The sequence below is a fragment of the Larus michahellis genome, chromosome 3, assembly GCF_964199755.1.
Source record: "Larus michahellis chromosome 3, bLarMic1.1, whole genome shotgun sequence".
In the NCBI taxonomy this organism is placed as follows: Eukaryota; Metazoa; Chordata; class Aves; order Charadriiformes; family Laridae; genus Larus; species Larus michahellis.
In genome coordinates, this window is record NC_133898.1 from 57512237 (window position 1) to 57534127 (window position 21891).

Sequence of the window (21891 nt, forward strand, 5' to 3'; positions counted from 1 at the left end):
TTTCCTGTGAAGCATTTAAAAAAATTGCTTCCAAAATATTAATTGGCAATACTCATGTTGCCATAACAACTCTGGCAAATAACGTTGCCTGACATAGTTTAAAAAAAACCCCAAACAAACAAACAAAAAAAACCAACCAAAAACTCACACACCCCCAAAAAACCCCAAACCTAGGTATATTCTATATGAAAATACTGAACATATAATCTTAAAAAACAGCATTTTTGCAGCCATCCCAAGCTCAGTAAAACCACTACCATTGCACATTTTTTTCTTTTCTTACTGGAAGGGCAGCTTGAAAAGATGTAGCTACCGAATGTTTTTTAAAATTGTCTTTTCAATAAGCAATTACCATATTCTATAGCTGCTCAAAATTAAAGAAAGAAAAGCTTAAAACTCCTACTTTAACCTAAAAATGTTTTATTTAGGATTAGATATCATTACTTAGTAACATTAGGAAAAAACATATATCAAGTATCTTTTGCTTTTTCCCCAGTTATGACTTTATGACTAAAGTATCAACAGAAGTAAACAGTGGTAACTACAATATAATTGCTTCAGTGACACTAAAAAGTAAAGAATAATCACAGAAAACTCTATTTTTCTATAAAACAGACTGTGAAGTGCTTCAGAACATGAAACTGAGGCACAGAAGCAACTACACCATTACTAGAGACTACAGAATTGTAGAAAAAAATTGATTGGAAAATACCTCTGAAGGTCATTTTTCCAACCTCCTGCTCAAAGCAGGGTTTATTATTTCAAAAGTAGTTTAGCCTGATCACGATTGTGTTTTGGAAATCTCCAAAGATGGAGATTCAACAACCCAATAACCTCTCTGGCAAACCGTTCACTGTTTTATCACTCTCATGGTAAAATTTTTCTTCTAATATACAAAAGAGTTTTCCTTTGTTGCAACTTATGATAGCTGCCTCCTGTTCTTTCACTGCACCTCAGTATCTGGCTCCACCTTCTGCATATATTCTCTGTCAGGTAATAAAGGGCTACTACTATGACTTTACAATCATTTTACGAAAAAAAACCACAAACACCATAACTACCTTTCGAAGTGGAGCGGCTAGCAGGTCTCCCAACGTTATTTTTCTGATGCTTTGTTGACATACGCTTCATCTGGCGGGGTGTGCTAGGAGGAGAAGTTCCATAGAAGGTATCAGCACTTGCTTCATCTGACAATTCCTCAGGGTCAGATTCAGAGATCTTGCAAGTACCATCTTCTGATTTGCACTCTTTCCTGTAGACAACAAGTTAAACCATGGTGTTAAAAGATAACAAGTTTTTACTTGCAATATCTGTTTAGAAAGCTAATCCATCAATAAATCCCAGCCACAGTCAACCTTCTATATTTTTCAGCCACCGCCATGTGTATTTGTCCCAAGTTTTTTCACACCCATAAGGGCAACTTTCCAATCAAGCAAAGTATAAGCAACATACAACAAAGAGGATGTATAGCCAGAGTGTCACGAGGAGAACACAGTACAAACATACATGTATATGTAATATATTTGTTTCTGAGAAAACCTGTAGCAAGCCTAAACTAAGAGATATATGAAACAACAGTTAAAAAATACAAACATAGTGCAAGACAGTCAACCTAATCAGCAGCAGAGACAACAGCAGAGGTCTTCCCTTCCACCCTCCACCCCCTAACTTGTGCATACCCTGACAGCAACTTCTAAGTTCACCAAAAAGGCTCTCCACCCCTCACAAAACTTTTATCTAGCATAAGAGACCTGAATGTATTTCATGTATTTTCCACTGATTTTAATATTAAGTAGGTTTAACCTCAGAACTTTTTTTTTTTTTGGTAACAAAAAAATAACGGAGTCTCCATAGTAACTTTATAATTAGCCTTGACTACTTTGATGGTTTGAAAAAGACACTGGTAATACTTAACAAGAAGTCAGAGCTCATGCAAACACAAAATTAAGATAACTTATATATGTTCTTCAAACCCCAAATCCAAATGGTCAGCTTAACCACTGGATGTTCTATCACTGAATTCAACAGAAAGCATGTATCTTCGCAAGATTAGTACCTGTGTCGGTAGAGTACAGCACAATAGCTTTCCAACCCCAAGTAAAACTTTCATTCCTATTACATCTAGCACTATTGTCAAACATTATAGAATAGCATTACATAATTACAAAACATTTCATTATTTAAAAAAATGCTGGCTTGTCTTTGTAATTTTCCAAAACTCTAAACTATTTTGATTTAAACTGTTCAAAGACAAAACTAGAGAGCAACACTTTTTCCTTCAGTGAGGTACAGGCCTTTTCAAATAAAACCCAAAACAACAACTGCATGATATCACACAGTTCACCCTAGCAATGGCACAATTCCATTGCAGAACAAGACAACCAAAGTCTAGACTGCTGTGATTTCGGTCCCACTCCTTCCCCCCAGCCAAAACCTCCTATATAGCCTTTCCTTTGAGTCAGTTCTGACACTTATACAATTGCCCACTAAGCCAACTCCAGGAGCTGATTTATTTGTAAACTCATGTGGCCAAAAAAAAAAAAAAAAAAAAAAAAGAAAAGCCATTGGGTTTTTTATGTAAACTCTCGGCAAGCTCAAAGACAATTTCCAGTGCCAGCTTGCTCTCATAAGAAGAGGTCAGATGTACACCAACCACAACGGGGGGCATGCATGCACTCTTATATTAGGAGTTGCTTTAAAAATAAAATATGACAAATACAGTAAATGAGTAATCATGTCAGATACGCTTTCCTTCATCCTGAGCACTTGCTCTGCCCCACCAAATAAGATTACTTCAGTAGAGTGGCAGTTGGGTACAATACCATTAATAGCTGGATCTCCTCTGCATGATAAAGTGACACACAGCAACAAAATTACTCTCAGACTGTGAACGACCAAACTTCAGTACATTTTATGCTGCACACTGACATATTGGGAAATTTCAAATTCATACATGGAAACAAATTATTTTAAGACAATCTGTGAACTGTATCACTGTCCCACCAATAATATATCATTTTAATTCTTCACAATGTTAAAAAAGACCCACAAAATAATGAAATCCTCTGGTCGGTTCAGGCTTCAGGGGAAAGTACATGGCAGCAGGACAGAGTTTTAACTTTTATCACTATCGCTTTATACCCATCGGATGTTTATCTAACTAGGGTAAATACAGAGAAGGGATAAAAAGGGAAGGAGGAGCAGAGGACTCCAAAGCCAAAACAAGTCCCTAACTGATTGAATCCCATGGATTCATCCCATGGAGCTCAAAGTGACTCCGAGACCTCTGCCTTCTCCCAGAATATGTGACCCATTCCCCAGCAGAGTCCTCTCATCACCACCATTCCTCACTGATGCCATATGTGCAACTCTTGTTTTAACACACATTTGGGAGAAGAACATGCACCACTCTAGCTTGGAGGAGGGAAAAAATGCAATTTGCCTCCAACCTCTCACGTATTTTATTTCTGAAGCAGGCATACAAATAACACCATCTTGACTCTTGTAAAAGACATGGAAGCAAAGAAACATTTGACCTAAATCAGACGGTGCAAGACTAGCATCAGTACCTGATAACTTCAATTTTAATTTCACTTGAATCACAACTGACATTCTACTTGCTGCTATTTTTGAGGCAGACGAGGAATGTTACTCATGCTGTGGTGGAGCGAGTCTGAGTGTCTGCAGAAAGAAACATGCCAGAATATTGCCAGACAGCTGAAAAGCAGTAAGGCTAACAAAAAAAATTAAAAAATCAAAAAGTCAGATACAGTACTTTTTCTTTGCCTTTAGCTACAAACAGAAATAAATACCTTAACATGCAGAACAGTTATGTTCTCTGCAAAGCCATGGAAACATTTAGCGTGTGAAATTACTCTTCTCAGATTACAGCTTTGAGAAGGCGGCAGGCAAGTTCACCAACTATGGCAGATAAACTTTAGAAGTTACCTAACAAAAACCACTCAGGTGGTACCGTAGCACCACCTGTAGTCTAAGGAGAGCCCTACAGTGAATTTGGCCATAATGACAAGCACACAGAATCACCAATACTTTTAGCCTAGTTTGCTTGCCTTGGGAAATCATGCTGTTTGTGTGTCTTCTAACAATCTGATTTAATTAACCACTATTGGCCAAATACAACAAAAAAGTCTTAATTTGTTCCTACAGATCATGTGAAAACCGGTGGATAAACAATAGAAAAGGATCTTGTAAATGCTGAACTGCAGAAGTGGAACACAAGCTTACACGTTTTTGCACACCAGAAAAATTTTATTCCTGAGAACCACTGCAAACAACCCTACTGCAGAAAAAACCTCTGGGCAGAGCACACCCTTCTGATTTTGCCAAAGACAAATCAACCACAAGAGACTAAACCACATGAAACAAGAAGTCATTAGTTCCAGTGCTTATGGAACTATTTATTTTTTCAGTGATCTCACTGGCCTGGCAAGGCACAGGGTGGGGTGCTGATGCTCTTGCAGGGCCTGGCAGAGAGCATCCTGCGGCACTCGCATTAAGTCTCAGTTCCAAGGCAGTTTTGAACTAGGACAAGTTACCTCGTTATAAAAGACCAGTGAAAACACTGCTTTCCTTTTGTTTTTAAGTCAGTAACCTCTTCTAAGAATATAACGATTAAACCTCTTCACCAGGCTGACTGATCTTTAAAGACCATAAGCTGGTTCTTCCCCCAACAGTCACTACCTTGTTTGTTTCTTGCTACACCCAATGAGAGGACATGAAGTCCAAAAGTATTCAAAACACTCACCAATCTCACATCTGAATAACATAAAGACCTATACAGTGGGATCTAGTATGACTTACTTAATATTCAGATATTTTTTTTCCTGGCTAATTTAGCAAGCTGTTCTTTAATTTGTTAAAAACCATAGCAGATTTATCACAAAATATGCAGCACTAGATGTCACATCACAAAACAGCAATCATGCTCTACAGAACCACTCTTGTTAGCAGCTGACGAGATGATATAAATGGAGCCGGCTGGTCTGCTTAGAGGGAGGAAGGCACAGGCTGCAATTCAAGTTTAAAGATTCAGCACGCTCAGTTCAGGGTTTGTGTGCAAATAGTGTATCTCAACCACGACATAACCAAAGACTAATTAAATCTGCAAACCTATAAAGTGCACTGCTGGCAAACCTAAATCAGATTATAGCACTGGTTATTACATAGAATTGTTGGTTCCTAGATACTGTTGCAACCAGAGTTGGGAAACGCTAGTCAAAGCTAATTTCTTGTTTGCTACCAAGAACTGCAGGTTTTCTCCCCCACAGCCAGTGAAAACCATCCTAATCTTAATTAGGCATACACGCAAAAAGTGAAAGCTAGAAACGTGACAACTGAAGTCACTATTTGCCAAGGACAGTTTAAAACCAATGCTTAAAAGGAAAACGTGAAGTGCATAGTTTTCACATCAGTCTATTTACAGGCTGGTCCCAGATTCAATTTTAATGACCAAAAAGCTTCTCATCAATTTTACCTTAGGAATATAGAAGAGACTATAGCCAGGAATATTGGGAAAGTTGCAAAGGCAGTAAGGTAAAAAAACCAAACAAAACGCCTTCACAGCTCTGAAATGCAACAAAAAATAAATAACCAAGAATGTTTCCAACAAGTAACTACTGTATGTTACACCAGTGTGCACTTCAACCAGAATGTGAAGAAACAGGATACAGAATTTCTTCAATTTGCATGTGTAGATGACAATGAGATTTTTTGTTTATTTTTTTTAACAAAGTATTGGCAATGTATTTACAGTTCCAGCTCAGTCATGAAAACTGAGATACATCATCTAGATTTTCAGAGACCTGAAAACAAAAACAGGAGAGGGGGAAAACTGCGGTATGAAATTTGAAGCAGCAGGACAGGGAGCAAAAGGTCTAGTAACTACTGTTGTTGATAAAGGCCATAATCCTTTGGAGAAACACACTCATTTATCATTAAAAATAAACTAACACATTAAAAGATCACGAAAGATCATATGGGGACATATTAAAATTAAGTAGGCTAAACTCACACTTAAGAATATGATTTTTAACCAGTATAAACTTTTTGCACTTTACTGAAGCATTATTCAAATTTTCAAAGTTTGAAACAACCAATAATAACAGGTCATACTAAAAACTGTGACAGCTCTACAGGGGAAACATTTTTCTAATCTTTCCTTTATATCAGCTACCCTTGATCCTCATAAGCAAGAGTTCAAATGTATTACGCACTTACATAATTAACTCAGGTTTGGCAAGTGGTTATCATCCCACACACAGCTTAAAAGCTTGCTGGGAATCAGAGCAGGAGAGGTCAACTGATTGGACTACACATAGCATATAGCACATAGCAATAAATGTGAGTTAGGCAATTACAACGCAGCAGCCTTGATAATCTCCCACCAGTACAGTTAGGAAGCTTCCCACTCCACAGGCTGCTGCCGTCAACAGCTTCCTGCAGTTTCAAAGACACGACACCACTGACACATCAGTAGGGCTCTTTCTCAACACTTCCTATGGCACCCTGCCATTTCCACACAAAGAACGGCAAGATCTGTACAAGGTCCACCACCGAATTACCTAGTATTTGGTTCTTGACACTCACTTGCCATTGTTTTAGAGACAAAGTGCCTATTTTTCAAACATATGTTCTTTAACAGGGATTCAGCTTGATAATTAAAGTATGCAGGAAGACAAAGCTTCATTAGTATGCTCTCACTAACTTACACTGACAATTTTGGGTAACCATCTCTGCATCTGTCAGAACTGAAAAACAAAATGGTGTCCAGTTAGAGCTGCTAAACACCACACACAACACAGCTCTGGAATCAGCAGCCCTAACTTCTGTGGGGCAGTACTGGGTTTCGTTTTATCTGCACAACACAAGAGAACGGGGCAGTGCTCCTGGACCAACTCCATTAATCAACTTGAAGCCCTTTGGGAAACTAAGACTGAGGATTAGACAACCTAATCAGGAAAGCAAGTTAAGATTAAATGAACAGAAGTTCTGCTAAAGTACAGGACTGTTATCTGGTGTAAACTCCTAGTGCTACATTCCAACATAATGAAAACATCACACAGTCCTATTTTTTAATCACCTTTTAACAATTCCCTATTCTCAGAGAAGCTATAAGCTTAAGCAAACAGACTTGGTTCTGAAAAGTTCCTGAACAGAAAGGACTATAAATCCAATTTTGCATACGGTCTTCTCTTAAAGATCTGCTACATTTGTGAATACTAAAATTAAGTGCTTGCAGCTATTGCATTCGAAGCAGTTATTACAAACTGTTGTAAGAGCAGCAAAAGAAAACGGTAACCCAAAAAACCTTGAAGGAGGGACTATGAGTGCAATTCCAAGGAATCCTGCAGTAAAAAGCAAGAAAAAAATCTTCGGTATCTTTTTATTATTTTGTTTTTCATTACTGAGCAGCAGGAATTTGCTCACAGTTTGTAAAAATAAAACCGGGGTTTTTTGCTAAATACATCCTGTATAAATCTTGCACAGTGCTTACGGGAGGGGGAAAATAACCTGGTTAGCAAGACACGAAAATTCAGTGACTAGCATGGACATTTAAATGGTGCACATGTCACTTATTCCTATTGTGACTATACATCCAAAGACAATAAAAAAAAATAATTGCTCACATTAAAACCTAATACTGACATACAGTAATGAAGATACTTGACCTCGTATTCACATTTGAATCTCATATGCCAGAGCTCAGCATTTTTGAGCAGTCAACATTAAACCTCAGTCACCAATAAATTCTGATTGCTACCAACATACTAATAAGACTTACTGTTACAAAGCTGGTAATATACTTGAGATATATACATATATATACTTATTTTTAACAGTATAATTAAATTCAACTTGAAACTAAGGACACACCTGGCTTTTTAATTTGTTATCCTTAATATAATTTGTCTAAGCAATAAGAAAGCACTAAGTTTTGGGGGTTTTTTTGAACAAGAATCACTACCACGAAGATAAACTGTGGATACAGTCCTTCTTAAAGTTCTTTTAGTGTAAAAATTATGTAAGAACAAAAAAGTCTTCAAATTATGAAGGGTGAATGCAATTAAACTTGCAAAAAGCACCATGCCTCTATTAAGGCCCAGATCAGCATCCTCCTGAGGGGGAAAAAAACAAAACAAAACAAACTTTATTACTTCTGTAAAATATCACTGCTTGGCAAATGAATGCCCATGTTTTTGGGTAAGTAACTAGAAGAAGTATCTGTTACCTGCTGCCTTCCTGAATTTTAGAGAGAACAAGACCACACAGACCCATACCACATCTCACCAGTAGAACAAAAAACACTGAAAGCAACTTTCAGCTGGAGGGGAGAGCAGTAACAAGAGCTTTGATGTTCCAAGTTTCCAGCCCACAACGATCTTTACTCTAGAAATGAGACATCTGGACAACTTGACAATAAAGCCTGGCAGAGAAACACCTAACAGCAATCTCATAGTGGAAAAGGGGCACTTCAGAGCATCATCTCTTCTGGCATGAAGGCTATAGAAAAACAGGCAGGGAGAAAGCACAAAATAAAAACATTGTTCTCTAAAGCACTTGCTGCCCTTGCAACTCTTCCTTCAGTTGGTAAGTAAAAAGCAAGATTGCTAACTCCTTTCATTTCTCCAGACCTGTTTTTCAAGCACGCTTCTCTAACTCTATTTGTGTATCCCTGTGATCACCCTACATTTGCACTATTCTTCCTTTCTACAGGAGGTGGCTAATCCTATCTAGTTAAATGCATCCATTTCCCATCTCTTCTGAAAACTAAGACATAAATATTTATGAGGGTCACAGTCAACCTTTCATTGATTTCTCTAACCATAAAAGCAGGTATTAGATAAGGCACAGCAATGTCAAGGTTAAAATGAATAGGAAGAAGAAAAACAAACTTGAAACTTTTCTTAAAATTACAAGGAAGTTTGAAAGAGACAGAGATGCTAAAGATAATGTCTGGAAGAGATCTGAGGAAAGGAAAAAACATTTTATCATGTTGTCATCTTAAAACAACATCCTACGGCAGAAATCTAGGGGTTTTCTGTATTCACTAAGTATTTCAAAGTAACTTTTTAAAGAAGAAATAGTACCAGCTTAACAACTTCAGGTTTAAAAAATATTCAAGTTCAGCTGTACCTAGCTACATTATTCCTCCCACAGGAATCAGGGGAAGGCAAGGTATGTCATCAGTTGTCTCTATAATCTAGGAATGAACAACTAGCATGCTGGGGAAAAAAGGTGGCACTTGGGTGGGGGAGTCGGGGGGCAGGCATGAGAATTTACTTATAACAGAGATAGTATTTTACCATTTACTGCTGACGCTACCTGAAAAAAAAGCATTTGCATCTTTCAGGAAGTAAGTCTGCAGACGTAAATTTTACAGAATCTAAGTTTTCATTAGGGCTACGAAGATGATTAGGGGACTACAACATCTCTCTTATGAAAAAGGGCTGAGGGACTTGGGTCTTCTTAGTCTGGAAAAAAGAAGACTGAGGGAGGACCTTATCAATTCTTATAAATACTTAAAGGATGGGTGTCAGGAGGATGGGGCCAGCCTTTGAAAATGAAAACTCTATGGACGTGTGACTGCTGGATCCAGAAATAATACAGTGAAGGAGCTCAGCCTCCTCTTGAGAGACCAGGGGGAAGAACGCAACCTGCTGTTCCAACACATTGAGAGTAATGTGAAATTGTGCCCTCAGTCACGCTCACTTCTGGCTGCAGCTGAAGCAATTTCTCAGATGACTGTCCTTTCTGCTTCCCACTGACACTTTGACAGAAGTCACCAGCCTCCAAGATGCACAGGTATGACTGAAAGTACCAACCCCGCCTCTTCACTGGTGCTGCTGAAACAATACAGCTTCGTTGGAATGTCTTTGTTAGCAGGATTTTTCCGACTTCAACCACTTTAGTTTTGGTTAAGCAACCAAATATTCCTAATGTTATGCTACCAAGTTTCATACGGCAGATACTCCTAGTTGAGGGGGGAAAGAGAGTGATGTTAGGAGATGAGAACAGTAATTTCTAATCTGGGTCAGTGGCAAAACTAATGCATTTTTTTATTTGCAGCAATGACAAAAGCAAAATACATGGGCAGGAAGATGCTTAAGGTAATACCTGAATCACTACCAAGAACTGATGGAATTACATAATTCCAGTAGCTTATTTATAAATTAATCTATGAACAAGGGCTCATCAACATAGAAATAATTATAGAAACACTAAAACTTCATTAGTAAATAGTCAGAATGTAATAATAGCCCTGTAATAGCCATGCTTTGCTCACTATTTACACCTTGTTTATCTTTGAAGACTAACATGTAGCATGGCTGCACAAATGCAAACACCCAATGCTGCCATGAAGCCCCGGACATACATCTTGCAACCTGCTTGCAAAGTATGGATTTACGCTACAACAGCCCTGCTAACAGTTAAGCACCAAGTACAATAAATCCCAGATCAGCTGAGGCCCGAGAGAAGTACAAAAGCAAGTATTTCTGCTGCAACGTAACAGTTGTTTGTAGCAAGACTTCACTGTGACACAACCACCACTATTTCTGCAGAAATCTACAAGAAAAAAGAGTCATCATTGGGGAAAAGACTAATGTAAAGCTTAGAGCTAAACAGTTAATCTTTAATTGCTTCCCAATGACATCTTCTCCTCCTTGGTAACTCTCAATTAAGCTGTTTAATTAGAACAGAAGGACCCAGCAAGTGTGAACACTTCATTTCTACAGTAGACCTCAAGCACATGTCAGACTGTAGCCGGTTCCCCCCATTACACAGTTGCTTAGAGCACTACTGTACTGACTAGCAATGTTGATTTTAAGAGAGAAATTCAAATAAAATCCTCTGCTTCTCAAGATCTGGAAACTACCAGTCAGTCTTGCAAATTACAACACTTTGACACTTTTCCCAAAATTCTCCTGCAGAAGCTTCTAAGTGCTTGATTACTGTATTTCTGTCAGAAAGACACAGAGTTACAGAAAAATGTAACAAAGGCTACTGAAAGAGCAGAGAAGTGTTGAAGCACCTATTGACTGACTACAAAAATGTGGTAAACTTCAAAAAGACAGAAACTGTCAAACAATGAGTTAAAAATAAATTAAGCAAAATGCATATTAGTATTCATATCTTTTTATTGCAAGCAGAAATAAGAGCTATTGAGACCTATCTAAATGATCTAAGAAAGTAATTTTTCTTCTGCAAGTTACACTAGCTAGAAATAAGTACAAAAAATAAATAAAATACAGCTCTTATAACAGTATTGGCTGTTCTTCATGTTCTCATTTCAGAAAAAATAATAATCAGAACTTCCTGTTCTTTTTTACTAGTAAATTTGGAAACAGAGAAAGGTTAACTAATTTTCCCATCTTTGATTATTATAAGTTTTCATGCAAATTTGGATTATGACATAACAGCATTTACAGAATATGTATGTACATTCAGTTTTGAGCTTTTCCCCACCATTCACAAATATATTATTTGATTAAAACTATGCCATAAGTTCTTGGCACCTACACAAATTAGATCTCCAGGTCTCAAGCTACTCAAGTTACACACCCAAAAAATAAGGTACATTTAATTAAGAACTACTTATGAAAAATCTATACTAACAGATCTGGATGGTTTTCAGGAACATTTAAGCCACACCAGGAAAAGTTACATACTACTGGGAAAAGAGATACTATGACAGGAAGCATCAAGCTGCTAGGCTCAACTATAAATATATCATATATAACAGTGACAAATTGGGAAAGACACAGACCTAGGATAAAAGATAGCACGATCTGTAACAGCTATTCTTCCCCTGCTCTCCTGTGCACAAACTTTACTCTTCTGGCAGAAAGTCCCATTCCTAGATAAGAAAAAGCCACCAACGAGTTTTGATCCCAAAGTTTCAGTTCATCTTTTAGATGAATTCAAAGTCTACAAGAAACCTCAAGATGAAGCATTAAGATTTAAATATGTTTTTAGTGAAAGCTGGTGCCTAAACACTAGGTGCTGGACCACTAGTCCACAATCTTTGGAAAAATCGGGCAATGCAATGGACCTGCAGTACTCTGCACTATTTGGAGCACCCCAAATGCTCAGTGGACATCACTTACCAGACAGATGTTTCATAGCTAAAATGGTAAAAACCTTAACAAGTACTGCTCTCAGAGAAGCCATGAGCAAGTAAACCAGCAGTGCACATAAGCCAAAGGCAGAATAAATCATACATGTATACCACACTAGAAAGCAACACGACAGTCAATACCATTAAATGTTGGCAGGACACAGAAAGAACAGAATAAAAGTCCTCCTCCTACCCCACGACAGCAGGAGACACTCATCAGGGCAATACAGTTATATGCCATTTTGCCTGGATTCAGAATAAACCTGATCAAGATTCAGGTCGAGCTGATGTGATTTTACATAGAGCATTCTTGGACTGGACATGAGTGAACATTTGGCAACTCAGTAGCGCTAAAACTCAGGTGTTAAGAGCAAACATTCCAGTTTGGCTTTATGTTTGCAGTTGGCCAAAGATGAGCATGGGACAATTAGCAACTCTTTAAACAAATAAGCTTTTAAATTACTTTTAAAAATTAAAAAATTAGTTAATAGATTACAGGCTAAACATAGCATCAATGCAGTTAACACTTGAGAGCAGAAGAAAACTTAAGGAATGTAATAGCCCTGCAAACATAAATGGCATATACAACAGCAAATCCAACCACACAGCTGAAGAAATATGAGCTGAGATACCCCTATCTTCCTGTGCTGACAGGGGTCAACATACTACTTGACTAGCAGTGGGTAGTAAAGAAAAAAAAAAAAATTGTTTTCTAAATCTATTTTAAATGCAGTTTAAAAGAATGGTTTGTATGTCATTTAAGAAATGTGGTTGTCATGGAAGCCAAATCTTTACAAGCCTCTAAAATTCCCAATTCGCTTCCTAAAATAAAAGTTACTGCATATCCCTTATCCTTTCCTTTAAATTCAGTAGATCTGTTTTTCATCACAGCACAGTTTGCATTCCACAAGGGCCAATATCACTAGCTTACATAATAGTAAAACCAACCTTGACACAGACAGCACTAATTAACAGACATAAAAACAACTCAAGCAGCCACACAACGCAGACTAATCCTTGCTGCTACAAATGCCAAAGACATCTCAACTAGCACTTCGTGTGTGTTTGCGCGTAGGTGGAGCAATCAGTCATTCATCCCAACCTTGCACATGTAAACAAGAAAATGCAATACATGAAGAATAGAGATTACATCTTACCTCATTTAAATGCATGGGGAAAATATAACAACAATAAAGGATAGTAAAACTCAAAACTTAAATCATTTTTCCCACTGAAGCTATGATCCTAAGTTAATAAAATAATTTTAAACTCTTTCACTGCTGATACACTATCAGTCATACAGACAGTTTGGCAAATAGAAAAACAGGTTGAGCGCAATTCATGACATGACCTCAGGCTTCCCCCAAACAACAGATGCTGCAGACTGACAGCCCAATTCATTGTCATCATAGAGCCAACAAATCTGATAGACCAACCACTGAAAAATTCTCCAGTGCAAAGGAAGCCTCCACCTTAATCACAATTCTGTCCCGCTTTATTCACAGCCTTGCTCCTTCCTTCAGCCCTTGCCCTGGATGCACACCAGGAGAAAAGAGGGCTACAAGTGATCAAGGCACAAGTTAGAGTAGCCCTACGGCTCTTCATGCTTTTGCAGTGCCACCAAAATTGGCATCCCAACAAAGGAAATGCTTAAGGCCTCATTTTTCTCTACAGTGGATTTGTGCCAGAAAATTCTTGGGAAAGCCTAAAATTGGGCTCAGAAAATGTAAAGCCTACAGGCCATAATCAAGAAGAACCAAACATGTACCTTTTTAAATTCACATTCTGAATTATCAAACTGGAAACACCTTACCTTGAAAACTTTCTGTTTGCTTTGTAACAAGGATTCATACTTAAACATGAATTCTTCCCAAACAGTTTAGTAGTATCTTTTCATTTATCCATAACCACAGCAGGCTGTCCAATGTCCAAGTACAACCCTATCTCAAAATCAGCATCTGCTCATAGGTCCACTAAGTCTTTTTCAGTTCAGAGCTGCCTCCCCTCTCTCCCCACCCCACAGGGTGCTTCAAGAAAGAAAGGAAGACCTGGGAAAAACAGTTTGCTTTTGGAGAGGGATTCTCAATCAATTTGGGCTAAGGACTGTACAAAACAAAAATGCCATGAATATACTGTAAGCTTGCCTTAGATTTACAAAATGTACCATTTCATTTACATTATGACAAGGCACAGAATTTTTACACAAACGGATTTCCAACACACGGCAGTCTCACAACAATAAATCAGTAAAATTCCTTTTTTAACTAAATGTAGGTATATTGTTAATGACAACGACTGAGGACTTCTCCAACAGAATTACATTTAACTTAAAAAGAATGCACTACACCAATGCACTTCAGTGCTAGACAGAAGAACTCTTTATCATAAGAACACATTCACACTCTACAAATGGGATTAAAAGCTACCTGCCACCAAAAGGATTTCAAATTTTCAAGCCAGCACACAGTCCCACTGATTTCAACAAGATTCTGACCTCACAGCCTCAAGACTCAACACCTAATAACTCCAAAATTTAAATCAAATTTAATCATGTTGAAAAAGCTTCAGATACTTTACTCTTGTATTTCTTTTAAGAAAAAGCAAGTACTATGTAAAGTCAGAGATGCAGTTCTGTTCTAAAGCAGATGGGAAGTTGATACACAAAGTACACACAGAAGTGAATCACGGTGGAGTATATGCATTACCCTACACAAATTAAGGCTACCTAATTATTTTGAGACATCTCCTTCCCACCCACCAGCTCACTCTGAAATAACTAATTCAATTTTCATTTGCTAGGTAAAGTTGCCACCACACTATCCACACCCACATCCGACTCATATAAACTGTCTTTTAATAAGCAGAATCCAGCAGAGGTCAGAAATGGCCCTAGACAGGAAATGCCTGGGTGTTTTCCATTCAGGCACTGCAGATTACTCTTCTACATGAAGACAGCCCAGGTCTAGGGTCACGCTGTTGTACAAACTTCATTTTAAATCATTTTCTGCTTAACCTGCACTATTACTCTTTGAAGATCCTGTAAAAAGAAACTTGGAAGCTTATGAATTCAGTTGCCCTACTGGCATTTGTATTTCATAACATTTCTGTTAAATCTAATTAACTGTTACATACCTTCTGGTTTTGACATTCTCATGACATAAGAAAAACAAATCATTAAACTGCATTAATGAAAACTCAAACCAGACATTGTTCAACTCCATAGCCTCGATCCAAACTGGAGTGCATCACCGCTTCCCTTTTATTGTATCAATACGAAATGGTACCTTGCAATATCCAAGAATGATCTCAGGAATGTGACAGCATGAAGCTTTTTTGTACAGCACACCTGGAATACAACATGTCTGACTATTGCCTTACGGTACTAATTGATCACACAAGCGTTTTAAAAAACGTTTCCTGAATGCCTCCTAGTGAGAAGTGAAGTGCATCAACAGGATGTTATTTTAAAAGGAGAAATAATTGCCAGGGAATTAATAACTTGGACTTATGCAACACTTATACAGCCAGTTGGAAACACTAAACCATGAAGCAATTTGCATCCCCATCTCTCAGCAGGGCACAGATGGAGACTTGCAAAAAGCCAATCTGCAGGTCAGCACATTCAGGAGGTAACAGCAGTTGCAAAAAGCTCGAGGCATCACAATGCTAGCCCTCTTTGTGGAAAACCTTTTTTTTTTTTTAGAAAAAAATTGCATCTTCTGACAAATATCGATTGCAACATTGCCAGGAGCGGTACTCCAAGATCCTGCTTGTTTTATCGCTGCGCCAGAGAGAACCAAACTACTTGGGTTTAAGCACGGCTGCCGGGAACACCAGACACCCTTCTAGCAGGCGGCGGGGTTTTTATCGCTGCAGTTCGCCAAAGCCCAGGCGCGGGGGTGACACCCTGCCCGCATGCCGGGGGGCTCCCCCCGCGGCCCCCCCTCCCCTCCGCACGCTGCTCCGCCGCCGGTAAAAGCGGTGCCCGAGAGCTGGCCTTGCCAGGGCCCCAGCAGCACCCGCTGCTCAACTCAGAGGGGGGAGGAAGGAAACGATTTGTTTTTAATTGCAAAGTGCCCACAAAACACCGCCTTACCCACCGCAGCCACTAGAGATTCCTTATCGCAGCACCTTCCCACTCGGTGGGCCCTTTCCAGCAGCGCCGAAGAAGCAGCAGCCGGAGCTTTTGCATCCCAAAGGGACGGGGAGGGGAGAAGGGGGTGGGAAGGTTAAAATCGCACCCCGGGCAAGGCAGGGCTCCGGAGGCCGTGCCCGGCTGGCGGCGGGCGGGCGTGCAGCGCCAGAGCCGTGCCGGAGGGGCGGCGGGCACTCACACCCCCGGCCCGCCTCACGATCTGGCAGCGGGCGGCCCGCACCGCTCTCTGCACGTAGCTCCCTATTTGGCAGCGCCGGGTACTGACCTCCCCGGCAGTGGCGGCTCCTCCATGGCGGCGGCAGAGACCAGCGCGGCGACGTCTCTCATGCATGCACCGAGACCGCCATGGTGGCGGGTCCCAGTGCGCGGCCCGGCCTGTCCCGCTGCGGCGCCGGGGGTGCAGCGAGGAGGAGGAGGAGGGGAGACGGACGGACGGACGGAGGGATGTCTTTACCCAGCTGCAGGAACCCGGCCGCGCAGAGCCGCCCGCGCGGCCGCCATCTTGAAAACAGCCTCCCAGGGCAGCGAAGCCGGGAGCATCGCTACGGCGGGCGAGGAGGGACCGGCCGAGACAGAGGCGCTCACTCGCTGCGCTGTGGCCGGGCGCCGAGCGGCAGTGGGGCGTGGGCTCCCCCAGCCCGCTGCCCCCGCCGAGGCTGGCGGGGGGGGGGCCTGCCCCTCAGGCAGGCGGTGGGGACGGGGCTGCGAGGCTGCGGCCGTTCCCTCTCGGGAGGCGGCGGCGGCGGCGGCCGGGGGGGTGTTTCCCCGCCGTCCTCCAGCCGGGAGGGGCCGCCTGTGTCCCGGCGCCGGGCGGCGGTGGAAGGGCGGCGGGAGCTGTCGGCCCGCCGGCCGGCGCCTGGCTCCTTCCCCAGCCGCGACGGGGCTGGTCGCCGTTACCCACCGCCGGTCGCTGCGGGTGCCGGGGGGTCTCAAAAACTGCAAGTTTTCGCACGGCTTGAGCAGCCGGGAGTAGAGTAAAAGAAAAAGCTGATTACTGAGAGGAACGTGGTTAGCTCAGCAGGTGCCAGCTCCCTGCAGCCCACTTGCCAGCTCCCTGCAGCCCACTCGCCTGATGGCCCGCGCCTGCTGAGGCTGGGGCCACCACAGCCTTCTCCGAGGAGGTCACAGGCATGAAAGGCCTTCAAGGCCCCCCTGGGGAGGCGTTAGATGGAAGAATGAGCAGGGGTGCTCTTAGCTTTGCAGGCAAAGTAGGGAAAAAAAAAAAAAAAGAAAAGCAGGCATCATTTGTTCTGCTGCTTACGGAGCAACTTGTCTCATTGGATAAACCCCATCTTTCTAAAGCCTCCAGTAGCAATGGTTATCGGCCTTGAACAGAGAACTGGAGCCACGTTATCCATTTGGAAATAGAGGGAGGAAAAATGTAATTTCCTGAACTATAGCTTGGCTGGAATACCAACGTTAACGCCCTTCAAAGCAGAAAAGTGCCATGAGTTATTTAATTGTTACAATTGGTGAGAGAGAGCCTCATCTTTTGTTTTATAGGGCTGGAAGCAGATCAGCAAACCGTGGCATCGGCAATGTGTGTACAAACAGTATATGTTGTTTCTGAAGAGTGAAATCTGAACTTGGACTGGAATCAATGCTAGATTCTGCTTTGTGCATTCATTAAATTAACTGCACAAGAAATTTGCACAGGTTTCTAGCCTGAAACTGAAGTTCAGTTCTAAAGTCACTGTTCATGATATAAAGTTATCCACGTATCTGTCCAAGTTTAAGAAAAGAAGTTTCTACACATTGATTTTAACAGGCCCTTTGAAATAAGAGATTTTCTTCAAAGCTGAAATGAAGAAGGTGATTCTACTATACATTTATCATCTTAGTGTATTAAAATGTGGGACCAGATGAATTACACTATCCAGGAAGCCAGTTCCTTGTTTTCTATAGGTCAAGAAAAATACCTGGATCATCATGACCCTGATGGTCATGACATTTAAACATCAACACAATCAGCATTTAAGTGCAGAATTGTTACTTAAGATTACCTCATATAATGGAAAAAAAGCAGTCTTTAGCATGTTAATGATTTTTGGTCAAATACTTGATCTTGAAACCAAAAAGCAGTTCTAAAGACAGATACAAACAATACATTCCTACTAGTCTGTCATCATGAACTGTACATAGAAACTATAGATGACAAAAGTCAACATTAGAAATTCTGAAGTGCTAACCTAGTAAATTACTTGTCTTCTCCATAAACCCATAAATTCTCTAAATCTAAAGCAAAGCTGCTTATTTCACAGTATGCACTTTTTAAAGTATGATTGCAAATAACAAAGGCTCAACGTCATTGATGAAGTAATTCATGGAATCATAGAATCGCCTAGGCTGGAAGGGACCTTTCAGATCATCTAGTCCAACCATCAACCTAACTCTGATAAAAACCATCACTAAACCATATCTCTAAGCACTATGTCTACCTGTCCTTTAAATACCTCCAGGGATGGTGCCTCAACCACTTCCCTGGGCAGCCTGTTCCAATGCTTGATAACCCTTTCAGTCTTAAATTTTTTCCTACTATTTGCATAATTTTTCCTAATAATTGCATAGCAATGGCTTTTAGCATTCTTTTCAGCCGTGTTATGGATCGTCATCTGACACCACCTCTTCAGATATTTGCAGAGCAGAGCAATCACAGCAAAATCTTTCAGCTTCTTTGGTTCTTCAATCCAAACAATCAGTGTAGTGGTATGTTAGAAGCCCAGAGTTTTCATTAACTAGGAAAAAAAGAATTTAATCCTGCCTTTTGCCACAGATGTGATGGTGTGGATGCGCAGACAAAGGTGGAAATGCAAAGGTGGAAATGGGGACTGCCTGCTGCCACTAATTTCTGTAAATATTAAGATGATTTCCTGAAGCAAATTGGGGTTCACTGAAGCCTCGCAAACAAGGAGGTCCAGGATAAACTTCCCTGCATGCCTCTTCCCCTTTCCCTTTAGGGCAACCCGCCATATTGGGTTGCATCACATTCTTGTGGTATACCGTGGAGAATATGCTAACACTACAGATAACTGGCCAAGCAAAGCAAGGCTCTAAGTTGGATACAATGGCAGTTCTTTGTCTGCAATAGGCCATAGTGAGCAACATAGCTCCTGGCATCAGGGAGAAAATTGTAAGAGGGGAGGTTTGTGAATGGCCTACAGAGAACTTGGAAGGAAAGGAGAGATGCAGCAATATATGGGGCTGACGGTACAGGAAACAGCAGATGTCATAAGACTGTCAGAGCCTGTACAGAGATAATATTTAGCAAAGACAAAATTTAAAGAAGTTGCAGAGGTCTTACAAAAATTGATACGCACCAAACTCTTTTAATGATTTTTGTCTTCTTGTGTTTTTATTGAAATAAAAATGTGTTTTTACTTCAAAGACTCCCTGACTGCTAGTTTTTGAGTCTAAACATATCAACAGAGCACAGGTGCATGGAAATTGAGAAATGAAATTGTTCGCTCTGGTTCCACTACTGGAACAGAAGAATGCACAAAATTAAAACAGACATTAAAATAAATTATGTCTTAAACTGTCAGAAAAAATGAGTTAAAATATTAGTAATGTTAATGGACTTTATTGCCTGAAGTTGCAAAACCACGACCGCAAAATTAAATTAGGTTTAAAAAGAAAACAGGTAACTGTCAAAATAGACAAGCTTTTTCCAGTTTATTTCTGTTTTAAATTTTGTTCTTTTTCTCACCCACCATGTGGGTTTATATTTTTAGCAGATACTGCGACTGCTTAGGAATTGCTTTTTATTCCAACAGCATGCCTTTTATTACACCAGCAGTGCTAGAACTTGCAATAAAAATTTAAGAGATGGCAATAGCATCCTAGTAACAAAAATAGTCTTTCAAATAGTTTTAATTTCTACTGCAACTACCCTTTACATTTCTATCTACTGCTGGGACATAGATTCTGTTATTCCTTTCTCCTCATTTCATCACAAGTATCAGGCGGGATTGTACGTGCAGCTGTGCTTTTGTCATTTGTAAGTTCTACAGCTTTTCTATATCCAAAAAATACTCATGAAGAAAAAGAAAGTTTGGGTCCATGCAGGTAATTAAATATGTTATGAGAATATCTTTCAAAATTTTTCTCACAGTACCTGTCACAAAGCCAAACTTTCATTTCACATTATGAATGTTATGCAGAATAAGGCACAACTTGTTCATTAACCAGTTAATGAAACATAGTAATTGGATGGTTCTTCACTCTGAACTGCATGCAAAAATGAAATTCTCAACAAAAACAGTTTTGTAGATTTAGTTTTTCCTTCCCATAAATTATTTATTTCAATTCCACTAAAAGCTGTTCAAAAGTTCAGCAGCAGACACTGGAAAGCAGCCTATTAGAAACAGTTAGTCTAGATCTAGTTAAATGTGCTGAAGATAGAATTTTCATTTTTTCTTGGTCACAGGTTAGAAATGCTCTTCTGCAATGTGATGAAGAGTAAAACATGACCAATACCTGCACTTAATATCTAGAAGACAGTCTGACACCATTTCTTTCTTATGTAGATATTGCAGCTAGCTACACCAGAGTAAAAATAAAATACCAAGACATATTTCTACCTGGAAATATGCAGATTCTTCCATCTACAGTTTTGTTGTTTTCACAGAAGATCAGGTTGGGACGGTTTTTTTGAAAGAAACCCAACTCAGTTTTCAATGTCGTATAACTTGAGTTTTGCTGCAATTGATTTGAAGTGTGAACCTCTGAAAGAAAATAAGGAGTCACGGTGTATATACCCCTGTTCAATCATCCGTTACCACCGTGATTCATTCACTTCAGAAGCTCTCATGATAGCTGCCAAAGCTTGTTCAGCAGCGTGGTTTAACATCCATGCTATAATAGGAACCAGCTAGCTAGACAGAGGTAGAGTATTTCTGACTAAAGACTGTCATCTCACATGCTGCATGTCAGATCACATAGGGCTTGATATCATTAACTCATCGCTATTAAAGGAGTATGTGTTCGTAAGAGTAGCATGAGGTCAGAAGCATTCCTGGGATTATTGTTTTATCACCTGGAGTAGGTTTGGGTTTTTTTTTTTTGATACTTTCTGTCCTAAAAAGCAACTGTGTGTAACACTGCCTCTGCCATTATTAAAACGGCGTGACCCACATACGAGAAGTGTAAACCTCAGTTGTGCTCAAAGCAGTATGCTTTTACTGTGTAAAGCTTGTCTTTGGGCTTAGTGTCTGTAAAGCTGGGCTGGTATTCAAAGGTACCTAGACACTGGACATAGAACAGATTGTCCTTAGATATAAAGAGACTGAAAATGTTTCTGAATCAATACATGTATTGTAACAGTCTGTTACAACAGACAGTAGCTTACGTCTCCCCAAGAACTGATGCTGGACCTGTGAAAATAATCTGCGCTGAATTTAGTGCTACTTGAACTCGACTATCCACAACAGGGTAAGCTTGCTTAAAGCTAGCTTGGCTCCTGCTAAATCACACTGTAATTCTTTCCCCAGCTGTATAATAGACACATTCAGCTGTGGGACATTTATAAACAAGACCAAGATCATTGCAGTGCTTGTTTGCATTTGTTTTCAATATAGCAATTTCATTTTCAAAGAAGCTC

At 40.1% G+C, this 21891-nt stretch overlaps 1 protein-coding gene across 22 annotated transcripts in view; it reads right to left on the reverse strand.

The window, feature by feature from the left end:
- The window catches only part of MAP3K4 (mitogen-activated protein kinase kinase kinase 4), a 74341-nt gene extending 53303 nt beyond the window's left edge, over positions 1-21038 (reverse strand). For 19 of the 22 annotated variants that reach the window (XR_012586182.1, XR_012586184.1, XR_012586181.1 and 16 more), the window contains exons 1-2: positions 16558-17407; positions 1062-1252 (exon numbers count right to left, since the gene is read on the reverse strand). Coding sequence is in view for 19 of the 22 variants with exons in the window: in XM_074580311.1 (XP_074436412.1) it covers positions 1062-1252; positions 16558-16619 (253 nt within the window). In the remaining 3 variants the exon portion in view is untranslated. Of the gene's footprint in view, positions 1-1061; positions 1253-16236; positions 16347-16557; positions 17408-20872 lie in introns of those variants that run through there. The other 3 variants (XM_074580314.1, XM_074580303.1, XM_074580304.1) reach the window with 3 other exon arrangements.
- Positions 21039-21891: the final 853 nt, after the last annotated feature.